The following is a 19436-nucleotide window of genomic DNA, read 5'->3' as shown; positions in this document are numbered from 1 at the left end:
CGAGACGTCTTCGTTTTGAAAATCAGTTCTGCCAGAAAGCGCGTTGTCGTTATGCCCGACACTGGCGCCGTTCCTCACGACGCTGCACCAAGCAAGAATAATTTTGGTTTCTGAATACATGAGCTGCGCTGAGTGCGAACCTTTTGCGGCGTGCATTTTCCACCACGGGATTTGATTTTCTCAGCAAAAAGAAATCTCACTGACCAGTAGCATATAGTGCGATGATGTCACGTGCAAATTATGCTAACAAGTTCAGTTTTCTGATATGTTCTTAGCCCAATACTCCGTTTCCCTAAAACTGCGAGCGTAGCAGAAATTCCAAGAGTGAGCTCCGGGCTTCCAGCGCCCCTGCAAGCACGCGCGCTCGTGCAGTGCAAGCGCCACATGGTCCACACAGAAGAACAACGAATGGTTCCCCATTGACACCGTGGAAATAATACCGGGTCCGGTTCGAGGAGAATGCGATGGTCCAAGAGACCGACATCTCACCCATTCTCAGTGCATCCGAGCTTGCTGGCGAACAGCGAAAGGACCCTGGGATCATCAAGCTGATAGGACCTTGGGATCATCAAGCTGATTAGCTATCTCAAGGACTGCACCCTATCGACTGACTCTGCAGAAGCATGCCAGATTCGGAACACGGCTGAGGACAGCGAACTGGACCATGATGGACTGCTGCTGAAGATTGCAGGCGAAAGAAGACTCATTTGGATACCCAAACAACTATGCCAAACAGTGCTCCAATTGTCACATGATCACCCTCTAAGTGGCCACCTAGGTTGTTTCAGGACACTGAGACGAGTGTCCAAAAGGCATTTTTGGCTAGGCTTGAGATCCGATGTGTCTCGGTATGTAAGGTCTTGCCATTCATGCCAGACACTGAAGCCTCGCCGCCAGAAGCCAGGCGGACTGATCGACAGCACTTGGGCAGAGGAACCCATGGCAGAGCTGAGTGTGCACCTCATCGCACCATTGCCCACCTCAAAGTGCCAACACAAACACCCGCTGGTGATCATCGATAAATTTGCCAAGTTCGTGGAGCTATTCCCACTTCGAGCTCCGACCAGCAAGGCCATATTAGAAAGAATGCTGGAAGTGTTTTGTCGACATGGCTTCCCCAAGAGTATCTCTAGCGACAATGGGCGTGTCTTTGTGTAAAACCTGTGGAAAGCAGTAATGAAACACCTTGGCATCAGAGACCGCCACACGGTGCCATACCGCCCAGCAGGAGAGCTGGGGGAGCGGCATAATGCGACAGTAAAGCAGTGCCTTATGCCATATTGCAGTGCCCACCGTGACTGGGATCAACATCTCCCAGAGGTCGCCTTTGCAATGCGAACCTGTGAGAGCGTCACCACAGGGTACTCACCTGCCCTTTACTGTTATGGGCGCCAGCTTCACGATCTGCACCATGGTCCACATGGTGCAGACCACATGCTCACGCTTGTAGCGTTGACTGCGTCTGGACTTAAAGGGGCCCTGTAAAGCGTTTCTGGCTATTTCTTAAGAGATCGATCTCACCTGCCAGTTTGACTACAGTGTAGTTTGACTACAGTGTACTAGAATACTTGGGTAGTAATGGGACCAGAGTGGCTCGGCAACTGGAGCTCGTGAGGGCGCGTGTATTGACACTTCGTGGCGGCGCTGTAGTCGAGCTATCCGAAAGAAATCGCGCAGCCCGCCTTTTTTTCCACTTTGAGCGGTGCACGTGTCGGTACCACGATTTTATACACTCCGTTTCACCTTATGTTGTACCGCAGCGAAAGCTAGAAGCGCAAGCTCATACCGTTGGCAGCTGCCCTTGGTGCACGAGAGCTTCTGCCGCCGAGATGCGCCCTAGAGCAAGGAGCTCGCGCATGTGGCCTTTCCTGGGGTACGACACAGGGTGAAAAAGAGTATAGTTCCGTGTGTTTTTCACTTCGAGCGGTGCGCGTGTGTGGAATACAATTTCATAGTTCCGTGTGTTCGATCGTAATATGCTTTGAATCTTGTGTTCCTATTTTGCGGATGGTGAACGCGTAAGGTTAGTGCCGAAATGCCGTCGCCGAAACAACGACAGAACTCTTGATGACAGTGATTCGTAGAAGAATGACACAGTTGTTTCTGTCCCCTCGTCACTAACTCGACAGCGTGTCTTCGATGGACTCGCCGGCGCCACACATCAAGACGACTTAAGGGCTGTTCATACTCCGACGTTGAGCACAGTGAACGCAGCGTAGCGAAGAACGCGCGCCCTTCATTGGCCGGTGGCCAGGAACTCGATTTCTGCGACCAATCAGTACCTGTGTGCGCGGCGCTACGCCGCGCCAGTCGACGTTAGGTTGGAGTATAAACGCACCTTAAGTCACTATTCTACGTATTATTTTCCTAACGCGGTTTCTTAATCAAGCGAAGAAAGGCAAACTTTTACAATAATTTTCGCGAACCTTGTTGGCCTTTTCTCGAATTGTAGAAATTGTGTTTGCCTTTAATAATGACTCCTTTTAAAAACTGCAATTGCACCATGGCCCATTAAGCCGTTAACAAAGAGGTTACCTAACAGACTTTGGTTAATTATTAAACATTGCAACGGCTACTCACCCATTTTTTGTCCACCTAGCCCTGCATATATAGCGAAAGACAGCATCCACATATCTGCCACATCCTTTTTTTGAAAAAAATATGTAAAGTTCTGTAAAGAATAAAACAAAAACACCCTGTATGTCTGCGTGAACCAGATACGCCCCCTGTGGAACCATGGGTTTTTCCCTTCGAATACCCAGGTGAGGCGAGACTTACCTGGCTGTCAGAAAGCAGCTGTCGGTTAAATGTATTGTTATGAGCGTGTAGGTTTCAGATGGTTGATCCTCAAGACGATAATGCGCTGCATATTGTAACCATCCAGAGATGGCAAAATTACTTTAAAAAATTAAATTACATTACAAATTACTTGCCTGAAAACTGCAAAAATGTAATTAATTACATTACAAATTACCGCAGAATAAAGGTAATGACATTACAATTACTTTCCAAAAGTAATGAAATCACTTTGAAATTACTTTTGAATACCTAGAGGCAGTTATTCGCGCTCATTTTATTTATCGTATACACCAACACAGTGTTTACAAAACAAGCCCTCGTTTGCCCAAAAGTGCGTGTGCAGGAACCAGATCCGGGAAAAGCGAGGTGCTGCGCATGAGCAGTGCCGACGTCAGCGCCGCCGCAGTGACGTCACGTCAAAGAACTGAGGTGGTCTTTATGTACCAAAACTTATATCTTCCTGGTTATACCGCAACAACCTTATGTGCCTCAAAGTGAACCTTACTGAACAGTGGTTTTGCTGGCGCACAGAAAGTTAGTGTTAAACATAACGAATAGCTTCTTTCGATGTGACTCTCAAAGGCAGTAGACTCACGGGTTTCGCTGTTCATTCAACGGTGAAGGTTCTTACTAAAAGGGTGATATGTTTCCGTCTTCTTGATTTATAAGTTGCGGTTCGTGTCAGTTTGTTAAGTCGGGCAATGGCAGCTCGTGCTTACAAGGAGTCGTCACGTGAAACATTTCCCTTCTGTTTCTGACGGAATCTGATTCTATTCTCCCGAAAGAACTATACTCGCCGGTAACTTTTCTAAGCAATGCAGTGGAGAGGAGGAGAGCCCGCGCACAGATTTATTCAGCGCTCAAAATGGGAGAGGGAACGCGTGCCTGTACCCTCCAATGCATTGCGAAGAAAAGTTGTCTGTCAATACTTTCAATTAGCATTTTTCCGAAACACCCGACAAGTCCAAGTTTTTGCGCATTGTCACACAAAGGGCCCGGATAATTGCTAAGCAGAAGCGTCGCCAGCTAAGGAATGGCGCGAGCTTCCTAAATTGTGTGCTTTCCCAACAAACGGGGGGCGATATCTGCTTGTAAGCTTATTCCCGAAAAAAAACTTCCCAAGGAAAGGCAGCGAGGCATACCGCGAGTGGCACTTGCATTGCTCGGGGGAAGACAAAACGTTTTAGGACTTTGACAAGGCATTTGGAATTAACTATTTATTCCGGTCGTTTGTTGTTCACAATGATCGAAGCTTACAGTTTGACCTTGCTCGACGAAAAAACAAGAATGCTGGGGATCTGTGTTTCCTATCCTCTCAGGCTTTAGATTATGTTTAACTCACTGGTAATGTGCCCGTCGCCTTGTAGCCTATGAGTCGTTCATCCCTAAGCTGACGCACTGGCAGCTTAGGGATGAATGGTGAAAGCTACGTGTTTGTTGGATCAGTCACACGCCTATCTTTCGCTACGTAGCCATAACCACGCTCCCGTTCATACACACGCGCAGAGAAAGGGACCGTACACGTGATTAAAATAAGGTGTGTGATTGTTTCTGGTAAGCTTTCAGCGCCCACAGCACTGTCAGCTTAGGGATAAACGAAGTCTAGTATCGTCGTGATGACGCGACGCCGTGAATCTCTCGTGCCTGGAGTTCGTAAGCCGTTGCATTCCAGCAATGTCTATACGCAAGCTTTTCCCATTCATCTTTCCAGTCCTCCTTTGTACGTCTGTACAGCTCTTCGTACAAGGCTTTGCGCTCAGGTGGCCGTGGATTATTTCCTCTGATACTTTTTCACAACATTTCACCATGCAAAATAATTTTTATTTTCTTTCTTAAAGCTTGCAAACGAATTTTCTAATTTAGGACAAAAGTAATTTCAAAAGTAATGAGTACTTTTCTCGAAATTACTGTTTGGAAGTAATTCATTACATCACTAAATTACTAGCCTAGAAAAGTAATTTAATACATTACTTGTTACTCCAAAAGGTAATTTAATTACTGTAATTTCATTACAGTAATATCATTACTGCCACCTCTGTAACCATGTATGCGCTGCACATTGTAACCATTATTTCAATGCCGTGCTGTAAACTATTACAGTTTTTTCCTTGCCTGATCTAGACGTGCTCATGTTTTCTGCTCAAGATGATATGAAATAGTTGCTTGTTTTCTTTAAACCTTATGAAGCATTACTTGTTCAGCCCACGTTGCCTCAGTTTTTGGGTTTAAACGCGCGGTAAAAATTGTCACGGTTTATAAGCCACTTCTTACAAGTGAGCGTCGGTCGTCCTCGGATGGTCGTGGCAGCCATGAAGAAATAAAAGATTCTCACTACTTTGCGACCGTCGCTTCGGTGGTTCGTCGCATAAATGAACACAAGAATGAGTGACAAGTGAAGCGAGCTGATTAAGGTCAAGAAAAAAAAGACGGGCAGAAAAGAAGACAGAGAAGTGAACCCGGGGTATTACAAACAGACTAAAACAATCTCCAACTTTAGTATGTGCAGTTTCGTTCCATTATAAAATAAAATAGGAAAAGAAAAAAACTGCTTCCGAGTTTTAGATATTCCTTTTAAATACCTAATGTTCGGCCTTTGCGACCAAGGAAATTGGCATTGGATTTAAAATGCTCACCATCCGACAAACCGAAAGTCGCAGCTAATCCTACGCTGAAACAGCTTGCAATCCGCTTCTTTCAAGTCGCAATTGTTTTTATGTAAAGGAAGGGTAATACAGCTTGTACCGGTCCAATACATTGAATCATCATGTCGCTAACAATCGTGCCGCAGCGTAATTAATGCCGCGGTACGTGCGCTGGCAAGTCGTAGCTCTATAAGAAAGCCTATGTGTACTCCACCAAAGCGGCACCAAAGATTCATATTTTCGGGCGTGCAGCCGCCCATGCGCACACCTTCTGGATAAGGCGCCGGTGTCGACACCTGTCGCGATCAATACCACGCACTTCAGGCGATTCCCTCCGGTCCCAACACTACTTAAGTATTCTAGTACACTGTAGTTTGACTAAGCCACCTATGCCGCAATACATGGAGGGAATTTTAGTCTTTCTTCACGTGCGACAACCTCGCTGGACGTTTGCGTGTATAGAGCACGAGGCGGCACGAGCCCTTTCGTGCACTGCCTCCAGGGAACTTAAGTTACGGCGGCGTCACGCATGCGCCGAACGCTTGGTGAGATTGGTCCATTTGCATCGCGTTCGCTCGTAGTAGTGAGTGGGATTATAGCAACATATTAAGCATAAAGTAAAGAAAAAATATCATGTATTTTGAACATAATACTTGAAAGAAGTTAAGAATCTTGAGTTCATTTTCTTTCCTCGATGACGTCCCTTGTTCGAGCTAATAGAGAACCGAAACGATAAGAGCGTGACACAACCATGAGCGATCGTTTTAAATGTTGCAAATTAACATGCAGTTATGGAGATGTGAACGCTCCGCCATTTTACGAGCATTCCAAGCAAATATTTGAGTGGGCGTCACGTGTTTGAAAGGAAGGATCAGAAGGAGTCACATGTGCCTAGTGAGCCAGCCCTCCCCTAGAATTCTATGTCGTCATCATCCGACGCTCTAGATCAATGTCGTAACTGAACGCTCGCATTTGGCACTAATAGGCACGCCTTTTGAAGCAGCATTTGGTTTTCTTCGTCCCTTTGCAGTACCCCTTTAAGCTAAAATGAAGAATAGCAAAAGGGGATGTTCAAATTGTAAAGTTGTGCAGTATATATAGCAGTCTCGAGATGATATGAGGCAGCCTAATAAAATGTATGAGCGCGCATGACCGATAAAGCAGAGTTGTAAAATGATGCCCAGAAAGAAGCGCACGTAAAACCGAATATAACTCTAGTTTCCTGGGCAGTACTCTGCGAAGCTTCGAGCTCGTGCAAGCCGATGTCCAAATGTAATTTATATATAAAAAAATATAGTGTCTGTTCTTCGCCCTATTTACGCGTAATTAGAAACATCATTGCGCGCATCTCTATTAGAGAAATACCGAGCATAACCAACCAAGTCCTAAACAGTTTGCAGCCCGACGTTTCAAAACCATTTCGGTTTTTTCATCAGGGGATACTATTTTCACATGGAGAGCAGCAGCTTCTTTTCCGTCTACGGTGTGTCGTTGGCTTCAATCACTTTTTCTTCAAGTGCCCTAGTCCAATGACATACGCCAATGGTTAAGTGCCTGTAGACCTATTTAGTCTGACCTATTGAAACGTCGGACTTCTAGCTGTTTAGAGTTCGGTTGGTGAAGGTCTCATTTATCAGTTTTGACCCAGCCAGACGGAGTTCCGTCGAACGTGTTTACGTTTAAAACATGCATCTCTATATTTCTTTTTGCAGTGAGGTGTCGTTTATGGGATTATTTGTACGAATACAGTTCATTATCTCTCTTTCACCATATTTCATGTATTTGCCTTTAGATCTATGTGAGCACACAGTCATTTTTGGCATTCCCCACGACCCGGTGTTTCACACTGTCAAATAGCGATAAAAAAGCACGTTTCCTCGGACTTAACAGAGGGCGTATCTTTCGAGTATCGTCCTCCCGTGTCGGTCTCAAATGGTTAGGTGCACTTCATGCAGTCAACTTTACTGATGACAATAAAAAGTTATATTTTATTAATGCCTGAGGACATGATCCCATAAATAAAGGGCCGATCACCCTAACGATATACGTCATAAGTAAATGCACCCCCAAAGTATCTACAATATGGTCTGCGAATCTTTTCCGGCGTTTTTATCTTCGATAGGCACGTCTGTAAGTGATTCGGTAGAACCTTAAACAATTTTTAAGCTGACTTAAATAACATGTCGCATACTATACTTTTCAAGCATATAGAAGTATGTTGCATTTGATATGATGAATGACAATCTTATCTGTCCATTGGCTGGACGAAAACAAAGTAGACATTGGCACGTGGCGGAACAAGAACATTTGCGCATGTAGACCGTTCGAAAGTGACCAATTAAGTATCTGCAAGGTCGAGTAGAGTATGAAATACTACATTGTACTATTTAATAAAAATATAAAAAAATAGCAAGGGTGATGCTAATTTGCAAATCGAATTGACCCTGCATCTCGTCAAGAACAAGCCTCAAACGCCAAGCTGTGTCAAAAATGTTCACCTGGGTACGCGCTATTTTAGGCCAGATCCGATCTGAGTACGAAGGTCTCCCTTTTCTACATGATTATTCGCGTGCATCTCGGTACTGGGCGTAAACAATATTGGTCAGGAAAGCCAGCGTTGTGATTGCCGCTCAGTGTTTCTATAAAAGGTAGACTGAAAGGGTTGGTCCAAAAACATGATTGAGATTTAAGAAAACATATTTGATTCTAGCTCATTTGCGTCGCCATCATATATATCATGAAACGTATTTTGTAAACTAGATTTCAGGACATATGTGGTGAGGACGTGCCTATGTCATGATTTTATTTACTGTAATTAATTCCTAAGTTCAAGTGCACAACGGTATTCGACTTTTAATGCTGCTACGCAAAGTTGTACCAATCAGGGGTAGTTTAGGAGACCTACCAAACTGATAACCTTCAAGTAAAGTATATGTCGCTGAGGTAAAGTAAAAATGTTGATTTTCATATGTTAGTCTAACTTTAATTAAAAAATGGCAACCAACCAATTCCTAAACATGTAGGAGCCCTACGTTTCGAACCGACTCGGTTCTTCTTCAGGGGCGACTGTGGCCGTTGAGGAACGGCCACAGTCGCCCCTAACGAAGAACCGAGTCGGTTCGAAACGTAGGGCTCCTACTTGTTTAGGAATTGGTTGGTTGCCATTTTTTAATTATTGTATTCCCCAACCAGAGAGATTTCTCTCAAATGTTTAGTTTCTAGTCTAACTTTTCTTTTACCGTTTCATCGAAGTTAAATAACGCAATTTATTTTTGTACCTGCAAATAAAAGTGAATTCTACTAATGATAAAATGCTATATAATTAGTCGTATCTATTGTAATGGTGCCTTTTGGCAAAAGAACGCGAAAAATAATTCTCAATTAAGCGGTTCACGCCGATTCAAACCGGTTCGAAACGTTATTTTTGCTCTCCGGAACTGAACCGGAACTGAGAAAGACGTGTGCCCGAACCGGAACCAAACGGATAAAGATTTCGGTTCGACACCCTGATTTTGATGCTTCGAAAAGCAATCTTTTCGCGTCAGTAAACGTAACGTTGAAATCAGTAAGTATATGACGCTTGCATTCGATAGCACACAGCCTTGACAACCACTTGACGCTCAATGATTCACCACTCACTACACGAGAATCAGAAGCAATAAGCTGGAAAGTCTTAGTTCTTTGAATTGGTCTAATAAGCAGTAGCTAGTTACTTCTTAATTTTCAATTGAATACCGCTTCTATTAGGCCTAGCTTTAATTTCAGGTCTGACATTTTAAATTTTGTGTCTTACACCAACGGAAATCTCGCTCAAGTAGTGTGTGCCGAAGATCTGCCTCCAGGAATTGTGTCCTCGAAGTTTGTGCACACATTATGCTCAGAAGCGGCACTAAGGCGGGGATGAATCTGGCTCAACTCCCCGGTACAGGACGCAGAAAGTTGTTCACTCAGGCGTGCGAAGCAATTATGGTATGTCAGTATTCCTCGTAGCACCAGGGCTGTGAGTGGACTAGAATGGCCTCGGCAGAACCGCGTTCAAATGGAGCTCAGAGCGAAAACTTTCATTTTAGTATATCGTATTTTTATGTGGACCATCCTAAGGACGCTCGACCAAATCTGTCAAAGTCGGCCATTGGTAAAAGAGGACACAAGTGACTTCTGATAAAACTGGATCAGGTGACTGGAATCACGGTGGAAGTAACGCTGAGGTGATGAACCTCTGTCCGACGCGGCGACCGCATTATGTTCGGGGCACCGGGATCTTCACTCGCACGCTGATAGAGGGTGCCAAATATCGGGTCCCTCCCAAACCTACCGCTCCGGTTATTTCTCCCCCCCCCAGTGGTGGTCCCGCCACTCCCTCGCTCACCGCTTCTTGTTTTACCTCACCGTCGCCACGCCGCCACCAAGTCGCCAGAGTCCACAAACCTGTGTTTTCTTCCTTATTCTTCTTCTGGTTATGGCTCACCTTCGTGAACGATGGTGGCGCCTGTGATCGACACAGCACCAAAGCAAAACACGAGGCCATCCACTGGCCGCACACCACCACCGCACCGCGAGAAAGGCGAACACGCTACGCCGCCGACACCGTGGCCGCCGAGGAGAGACCTCATGCTCTTCGCACCCAGCACCCTCCGCGGCGGCGCGGAACTACTCCTGGATCGAGGCTAGCTCCGAACACGATCTGGTCGCTCGCTCCCCGCGGGAAGAGTGGTCAGAGTCATCACCTAAATGTGTTTCTTTCATCGTGCTGGAATGCTAGCCACAACGACAGGCCTATGAGTTGTATATTTGTGTTCAGGTTTTTAAAAATCGTTAAGTTCCAGTCGTTACTCTTCCGGGAGTGGAGGGGGGAGGGGAGGCATGACAAACAGAAAAACAGACAATACAAGAGATAGAAAAATTTTATATGCACAGGGTGTGACAAAAAAAAAATTCACAGGTTTTTTTTTACCGCAAAAATGAACTACGCATTGCCCAACGCTCATTCTCCGCCGAAAGGTAGCGCGAGAGGTTAACAACCAGATGCCAAAGTTTCAGCTCGATCCGATACCTGACTGAAAAGGTATAAGTGATTTTCTAAAAATTTCAATGGGAAAATGGGGCCGATTTTTGCCCATTTTCGGTTTCTGGTGCCACAGATCCCCATGTATTCGAAAACTCCGTCGACCGCCAGTTTCCCATTGGAATTCTCAGAAAATCACTTATGAATTTTGAATAAGGTATCAGATCGGGCTGAAACTTTGGCATCTGGTTGTGATCTTTAGCGCTACTTTTCGGCGGAGAATGAGCGTTCGGCGATGCCTAGTATATTTTCGCAATAAAAAAAAACGTGTAATTTTTTTTTGTGACATTTTGCATTAATCTGGGATAAAAAATAATCTGCCCACCATCCGAAATGTCATAATTCAAGTGTAAGAATAAAAAAGAAATTGTCCCTTGATCATGCGACAAAGACCATTCAGGAAGGTGAGAATGTGTCTTGCACGCCCCATAGGCATGCGAGACACTAGCACAAACCGCACTCTGTGTGTGGTTTGGGGTAGTTTTTTTTCACTGTGCTCCACAGATGTTACAGAGGGCGATACTGAGCAAACGTGTGCTCCGCACGGCTCTTGAGTGGCTCTTTGCGCTATGCGTGACATCAATGAGATGAGCGACCACATTGTACGACATAACACGGCTCTCGCCGGCACGTTCTGCCGAAACCCAATCCTTCGAGAGATACTTTTATGCAGCTCAGTAGCTATGTATCCATGTGCCACCGCACCGACCCAGGTTCGAGCCGCGCCGCGGCTTGAACATTATGTATAACCCAACGTTACTAGAACCACTAAGTTTGGAAATTACCACTGAGCGTGCTCTCAATAAGTGCCACTGACCCGTACTCGAGAGCCGAGCTAACGGCTATCGCAACGCCGCCATTTTTTCTTCAGGGGCCACTCGCGGAACAGCACGGCTACTTGTATTGGTTCGGGAGTATCGCATACAATAGCGTCCATTGTGCCTGTTCTGTTTTGGCTTTCATCGGCCATTTTGGCGCCGAAACATATACGGTGGGAGGGGTTTCAGGGATGCCAAACCCCATCTCCCAAGCCGACGCGCCGCGAATTACTTTCGAAATTAGGACTAGCCCAGGTGGAGACGCGCTACCTAAAATCACAGGTGAGACATGGTTGTTTTAAAAAAGAAATATTGATTGTGCCGCAAAACCTTGCAAACTAAAGATTTTAGAAAACATCACGCGCCTGTGATTTTGTACTAATATCCAAAAAAAGTTGCTAGAAAGAGTTTTGTTACGTTTGTTTTAACGCAAGAACGTGCTTTCTGAAAGCTCAAGGTGACTACAGTGAAAAAAAAAGATTAAGGGTGGCGCTGTTATCGTATTTAGCTCCGGCCTCGGTGGACGCCAGCGGGCCAGGTTTCACCGGTGAGTTTCCCAACTGAGGGTTCTAGTAACGTTGGTAGAATCTTAAAGTATGTAACGCTCACAGGGTGTCCATCGTTTGGGACGCTCGTTCATGATGATTTTCTTATATAAAAATAGACTCATCAAATTGTTTCTCGTTAAAGCAAAATTAAGCGCGCGAAGTGAGTTGCGTCAGAACATCGGAGGGGTTGGGGCCCCTCCAACGTTCCGACACCTCCCTTATGGCAACACGTTCGCATAGCACGTTGCTCGAACATGGTGCGCACAAACTCGCTTAACTAACCACCTTACAACATGTTGCTCTAAGCATTCATCTTTAGCTCCCGCTACCGCTTCAACTCCAAAACAATTCTGAGGCCACTGCCCCCAGCCTTTGGAGCCTTAAAGACCTTCCAGTAACGCCAAATCACGACACTGCCACTTTGTCGATTGAACGCGTGGATGTGTTTGGTTACTTCTACAGAAACTATAACAAAAAAGGGGGAACTCTGATTATTCCAAATGATTGGTGACTTCATTGAAAATAATAAAAAAAAAACCTAAAACGAAATATTTTTTTTATGAATGATGTTTGAAATTTGATTAAATTAAATTTTTGATGAAATCAAAAAGAAGTTATAAAATATTTGAGAAAAAAATAAACTGTTATGGTTATCAGTTATGGTTACCTATACCGAGAACTGCAGCTTTGCAGCACTTAGTAGGCAGTATTTGCGATAAATCCTACGAAACAGGGCTCTAAATATGTCACAAAAGATCTCAAGTGTATGACGTTTAGCATTTTTTGTTTTATTTCTCTCATGAACGACAGGAAAATAACAATTTAAATTAAAATGTAGGCCGTACATTAAACATTTCTATAGATATTAATTGTGATTTTTTTTTTGGGGGGGGGTATTTTCGGTTGTAAGAAACTACTAAACTGTGTTCAAAAATCAAGCCGCCGCAATGTAACATTCCACCTTGCTCCACATAAAGGGGACATGGATGAATTTTGGGCTTAGATAAATGAATTAGCATTAGGATTTTACTAATAGAGTATCGTTCAGCGGGCCAAAAAAAAAAAGGTAGAAAGTCAAAAGCTTGCTCTTCGGTACGAAAATTTCAAACCATGGCCCACTCCTTTGAGCCTCCTTTCTTTGGGAAGCTCTTCGCCTTTCGACTGATATATATCCGCGGGACCCAAAGCACGTCTGCCGGCCTCAGCTCACGCATTGAACACGAGCACTGCGTCACTATGCTACTCCTTTCAGCTCTAAGCTATCAGTGGAGTGGCAGCTCAGCGCTTGCCGGATTAACCAGCCGGCTCCCTCTCACCACCCGACTCCATTATCTGCGTGTGAGAATGCGCGAGGGAGCGAGATCACGGGGCAAGAGATAGGAGTGTGACTAGCCCAACAAATATATATTTCCACGACACTGTCAGCAAGGAAGAAGCAGCTTTTGTCTGATTTTTGAGCGACGGGCTAATCGTCTACGAGCAGACGGGCGACGTGCCGGTACACAAACGAGGGTCCGAGCAAGAGGGTAGTTTCTTTTTTCCCTTCCTCTTGAACTGTTTTGGTAACGCTGCCTGATATGTGAGTTGAGAAGGAAAGCTAAGAAGGAAGAAGTCGAAAAATTGTTTTATGGCCCCCTCGAGAATTTTTGTGAGAGAAAATGTATTTTTTTCAAACTGATTGAAGAATGGTTTTGTTTATTAGGAAAAAGGGGCTACTACATATATTTTGGAAGCAATTCCAAATGACCACTCGGAAGGGCGTGTGGGATTTCAAATGAGACCAACCAGACATTTCGGCCACAGATTTACTCTCCTTCGCGTTTCCTTTTACGGGAGTTTCACTCCTCTCCACTAGAAGATCGCGGAGAGGCTTCTTTCTCACGGTTGTATTGAGAACCAATTCTGAAGTGATTGCTTTATAAAAGAGGCAAATCAGTATATGATTTTACATGATCTAAGTTAACGCTAAATATTCCTGAGTAATATTAGATTCGATATTGTAATCTGACGTATCTGTGTGCTTTTTAGAGAATCTTGTATTATGTAGTCGATTTTAATATTATCTTGAAGTATCGTGAGTAACTTTATATTTCTATAGAAACTTGTATTATCTTGTATGTTTAGAGACACATTGATTATTTATTTTTTCATTAGGAAGCTTTTCTTTTCCTCATCTCGATGTTGCTGAAGAACGATACTACTTGTTATTTCTGAGCAATAAAAAAAAGTTAACTTATTATAAGGAATGAGGCTGATTCGCACATTTCGCTTTGTGTGCGATCGAGTGCTTTGTGAATTCTCATTAAACTTTAGATGTTGAGAATACACTGGCGCCACCTATCGTGTAGCCCTGAAATGTCCGATCTGAGTATAATTCCTCATTTATTTTGCAAATCATACAATCAGCATAGGCTTGACATAATGGTTAAAAAAATGTTAGATATGTCAATTTTTCATAAATAGGAAATATATTTGTTTCTGAAATTACTGCTAAACCGTTCGTCTGGTTAGACGCAGATTGGATGAGTTCGAGGTGTAGCCGACAGATGGCGCTAGTGTGCCAATGTGTTTTCCGGTCGTAAGTGGCTACGATCCGTTGCAACGCTCTCGACAACAGTTAAACGCATAAACCAGAAGCAGCCTAAAGTATTAAGCATGTGGGCTTCTCCTAAACTCGCGCTGTGCGCGCATTAGCGGCCGGCTTCACGGCGGCAACTCACCGTTCTTGGTGTCTGAATGTGCGAGAACGGCCACACCCCCCGAAAACACGAGGCTGTAGAGCGCCGTGAAGTTTTCCAGGCCGTTGCTCAAGAGGCAGATCACCCTGTCGCCCTTGGTGATGCCGTGCGACTGAAAACGGGTGGCGTACCGTTCAAAGTTTTTGAGGAGCTCGGAAGACGAGACGTTGTTTTCACCGTCAATCTGTGAGGAAACGCGTTTTTGTAGTGAAAACAAAAGGGTAATTTTTAGTGTCATGTTCTCTGCTCCTACGTCGTAAAGACAGCACTCCTTACTCTAAAACTTAACGGAACGGAGTGAAAGGCATCAGCATTAGGCACGTAGATTTCACGTAGAGTATACCCACCATTACAGTTTTGTTCGCTAACTTAAGGAGACGCTTCTTGATGTCAGCGTACATAGAGCAGCGTGGCACTTCGTGGTCGGGGCAAGGAGAATAGACAATCCCATTTCGAATCGGTGCCGCCGTCGTAGTCTGCGAGATAATGGAGTCAAAACACTGAGCCAAGTAGGCATGATTATCGAACAATCACCTGCTTTGTAATGATGTATTCTTAAGATTAGCGTTGGATAGCCGATAATACGGCCGCCTTAAAGGGTCTATGCAATGAAAAAACTTCTGTAAAGAGCATAAATGGGACACGCAATATTTCTAATATTTTTTTTCACGGATTTGTTTTCCCCCGTCATATTTACGCCGTTAGATGCAATTTAGGTGCAAAGGTAGATGTCGCAGCCCGCTAAGATCAGCCCCGTGATTAGAAGGTGCCTGCATCTCTCATTGGTTGGAGAGATGATTGATGTCTTAAAGCTTGATTGTAAATTTCCATCTCCGTTGTGTATTAGTATTGTAACCGACTATCTTTCTTATTTGTGCCCGCTTGGCTCGAAACGTTCTCCGGCTTTAGTTTGAGACTTTAACAAACATGGCTGCCGGTGTTAATTGAGCGCTGAACGAGCGAAGCTCCTTGAGATAGTCAATGCTTATGAGTTCGAGTAATTTTGAGTTCAAAAATATGTTTTAAGAAAGGTCTCCCCAACCGACGTAGTTGGCAAAAAAACAACTGCCGCCAGTACCCGCCTTTTGTAAGGCAGTGCGGAAGCCTGTTCTGGTAGCGTTACTGGCCGAAGCCTAGCGCCCTCGGTCAACTATTTTGATCGATATAGCTTGATTTCTTTCTTCGCGCGTGGTGATGCCGAATAAACATGTTGGTTCCCGTAAAAGCGGCCCCGCTGCTTTGTGAATTGAGCAACCGTCGTGATTGTGACCATGCTTTCAAAACCGAGATTACACTTACACAGGTAAGAATGTGCGAGGCATTTGGTTGAAGGCGATCGGGAGTTCGTCTCGCATTAAGTTTGGTAGGCGTGTTTTTGTCATTGCGCCTCGAAAGGCAAGCTTTTAAGTTTTGCAGTGTCCCTGACCTGGCCTACACAACCGCATATTTTTACGTCGCGCTTTAATTGAGCGTCATGACGCTCACGAACCTTGCTCGCGGATGTCATGTTAAAAAATAAAGAACAAAATGAATGAATCTAGAAAAACTGCATTTTTTTCTTTCGGTCGCTTATTACGCATATGGACAGACGCTGACAGACGCTTGTACTGGACTGTCGGTCGTGCTTGATAGAACGCTAGAACGCCGCTTTCACGGCCGCGTCTTCTGAGTGGTGCAATACTTCTTAGACGCCGGATGAACAGCAGACGGACGGAGGCGCAAACGGACGCCGACGCGCAGCTTTCGTGTCCGTGTCTCACAGCATTGCAGACGACGATAGACGGCGGTGAAATAGCAGACGATGCCGGAAGATGCCGCTCGTCTACTCGCAGCTCCGGCAGGCGGTGTTAGACCTCCAGACTACACTCTAAAGAAAGTTTGTGCGTCTACTTTCACGCACAACACTCGGAGAGCCAATCACCGCAACTTACGGAGGCAGCTCAGCGAATGACAATGCCGAAATATCTGTTTAGGCCAAAAAACGCACTCTGAGTTGTGACATTAAGCAATGTAAAACGTCACGCTTGCATTGCTTAATGTCACAACTCAGACTGCGTTTTTTGGTCTAAACATATGTTTCGGCAGTGTCATTCGCTGAGCTGCCTCCGTAAGTTGCGGTGATTGGCTCTCCGAGTGTTGTGCGGGAAAAACAAACTCGCGGGCTTTTTTTAGAGTGTAGACGTGTTAATGTCGCTGGCCTGTAATAAGGCGGAGCCTCCTGAGGGGGCAATGCCTCCTCCTTTAAGGGAATAACGGGGCACCCCCGCGCTGCGCTTAGGCCGCTTCGCGGCGACAGTCAGCGGCGGCTCGTTACAGAAATGTGGACCCACTTGTCCAACCCGTAAACGCCGTTTCGCGGCGCCCGACTATTCGCTCAAGTGTTATTCTGCTTGTTAGCCCATCCGGTCGAGCAGCGAAGCCAGTCCAACAGTAATGGGCGGAACCACTGATTTGTGGGCGGGGCTTGGGGAGGGCTTCTACCTCCCACTAAATTTCGTCTAACGGCGTGAATGTTCCGGAAGATATATTTCGTGCGATATAATTAAAACATACGTATCCAATCTATGACTTTAAAAAATAACTTTTTGTCCTGGCGGAGTCTGTTTCTTTTACGAAACGCTATTCCTTAATAAATAAAAACAATAATAAATTACTGACATTTCTTTTCTTGGAAGGAGTATAGTAGTTATTTGTATGCATCGGCTGTCGTAGAAATCCGCTGGATAAGGAAATAAACGATTTAGTTTTTTTAAAGTCGCAGCCGGATCACGGGGTCACGTTATCTTCTGGCTATATTTAGACAGACAGAAAACCTTAGACAGAAAACTACAATCCGGTACAAACAGTTGACGTCTGATAAAGTCACTCATTCTTGCCTAAAAAAAGTATATTCCCTTGAAATAATCATATCATAGCAGAAAGGAAATACCTTCGAACGTATTAATAACACCGACGCTCTGCGTGCGAAAATATGAGTCTCAAACATGCGGCAAAAATTGGCGCTTACGCGTGATGAGGTCCCACCTTCACCAGCGGAATCTGCTACGTGTTAGTTGTACCTTGTTTATCTTTAAAGGCGTAGGTGCATTGTTGTGAATACTTAGACTAATACAATAGACGGGTTTAACGGCAGGCCCAAGAGCAAACAACTGAACGACAGACGAGACAGAGCGCGACACGACAGCTGGAAACCGGTTGAACGCGCAACATGAGAGCGCATGTTTTGACTGCGAGAAGTTTCGGAGAGGCTATTCAGGGCTCAAGCTAACTATAAAATTTGGCATTCAAGAAAGAAAAAAGAAGAGGCGGATATGCGAATGTCTAAAGGTAACGCTGTCTCGCCTGTATGTTTTGATCATTTTAAACGCAAAACAAGCAAATGTTTCAGCTAGCCTGATTTGGTTTGCCGTGAACCAAATCAGGAGAGAGAACGCTACTAACAGCAAAAGCTTAATAGAGGCGACTATTTGGCTTAGTTGACAGTGGTAGAAATAAATAAGGCAGGGACAACTTTAAATCCTCTCGGTCAATCCCTTTTTTCTTTACTCTGTATGTCTCTATTTTGTGCCGCAATATAATTTTGTTTAATGGACATATTGTAAACTTCCACTCGGTGTCTGGAGTTCGAGTTCACACGCCCTTAAAAACTACATTTCGAGAATGTTTCATTGGCCAAAACCTGATGCCCGCATGTTTAGAAACGCCGTCACTGGCCCATTCCTGAAGGCCCTAGACAAGCCCAAGAGGACTTTTCCAGGACCATTCTTTCACAACCCACCGAACTCGTGACACTCCCATTCCTGGACTTGGCCATGACTGACTGAAGGTTCCAGCCTTTCTTGCCTTCGGGCTGACAGCAAGTTGATTCTGCAATGCCAAAAACGGGACTGAACGGATAAAAAGTACACCATTTTTATCTTATAAATGGTTTACCCATACAACAATTGACAAGCTGTTTTGACATTAGGAAGCTTTCAATTAGATTTTAAATACTGTCGAGACTTTTCGAGGTAACGTTTTGTTTAATCGGGGTAATGTTTTGTTATTGGTAAGGGGGGTACTTTGTTTTCGACACTTCTTGATCTAGACGTCAATTTTCGTGTAGGACCCTCTCCCCCCCTCCCCCCTCATCAAAGAAAAAAAAAATGGAGCACATAGTGGCTGCTGAAGTGCATTGGGCATGAGGATGGGATCCCCCAAACTTCTAAAAATATGGGGATAAATTAAATTATTAAAAAACTTTCAGGTGACGATAAAGGTAACCACTTGACAACCGTAGCGTTTTCAAAGAAACAAGCAACCTAGCGGACCGTTTATAGGTGTTGTCTTCCGGAAAAGCAAAAATATAAGCAAAATAACTTTTTGCCCAATGCTAGTTCTTTTTTTTTTAGGAAAAGCTTACATTTAAGGTATGTTATTTCTTCTGACTACGAACACTTCATATCAGCCGCTTCACTGTGGCCGGATGTTTCACCAGAGAATGCATAGAAGCAGTGATTCAGCCGAGTTACTGGGGTTCATCATTAGAGGTCATCACCCAGTAAACACAATCAATGTTGTTGTTTTTTTTGGTTTTTTTTTTGTGCTGATAGGGCCTCGCGCCACTCCCGCTTGTTTGCCGCCAGCGTCGTTGGCTATTTGTCAGGGCTGAAAGTCACTATATACTATGAATGTAGAGCCTTTGCCTTCCCTGCCTCCTAATCGGACACACACAGATACCAACATACAGATGATCATCTAAAGGTGATTAGCTGATCGGTCTCTGTTGCCATTACAATCATAATTTCGCTCCTTTAAAATCTTTGAAGCTTGATAAGGGTTGTTCT

General features: G+C 44.6%; 1 protein-coding gene across 1 annotated transcript in view; it reads right to left on the bottom strand.

Moving 5' to 3' along the window:
• Window positions 1–15030, bottom strand: part of LOC121837895 (2-succinylbenzoate--CoA ligase-like) — a 30787-nt gene extending 15757 nt beyond the window's left edge. The window contains exons 1-2 of the mRNA XM_042293773.1: window positions 14958–15030; window positions 14593–14794 (exon numbers count right to left, since the gene is read on the bottom strand). Coding sequence (XP_042149707.1) covers window positions 14593–14794; window positions 14958–15011 — 256 coding nt within the window. The 5' untranslated portion in view covers window positions 15012–15030. The remainder of the gene's footprint in view (window positions 1–14592; window positions 14795–14957) is intronic.
• Between the last annotated feature and the right edge of the window lie 4406 nt (window positions 15031–19436).

The sequence above is a fragment of the Ixodes scapularis genome, unplaced genomic scaffold (genome assembly GCF_016920785.2).
Source record: "Ixodes scapularis isolate PalLabHiFi unplaced genomic scaffold, ASM1692078v2 PGA_scaffold4__175_contigs__length_147842914, whole genome shotgun sequence".
In the NCBI taxonomy this organism is placed as follows: domain Eukaryota; kingdom Metazoa; phylum Arthropoda; class Arachnida; order Ixodida; family Ixodidae; genus Ixodes; species Ixodes scapularis.
This window is presented reverse-complemented; position numbering and strand designations above follow the sequence as displayed.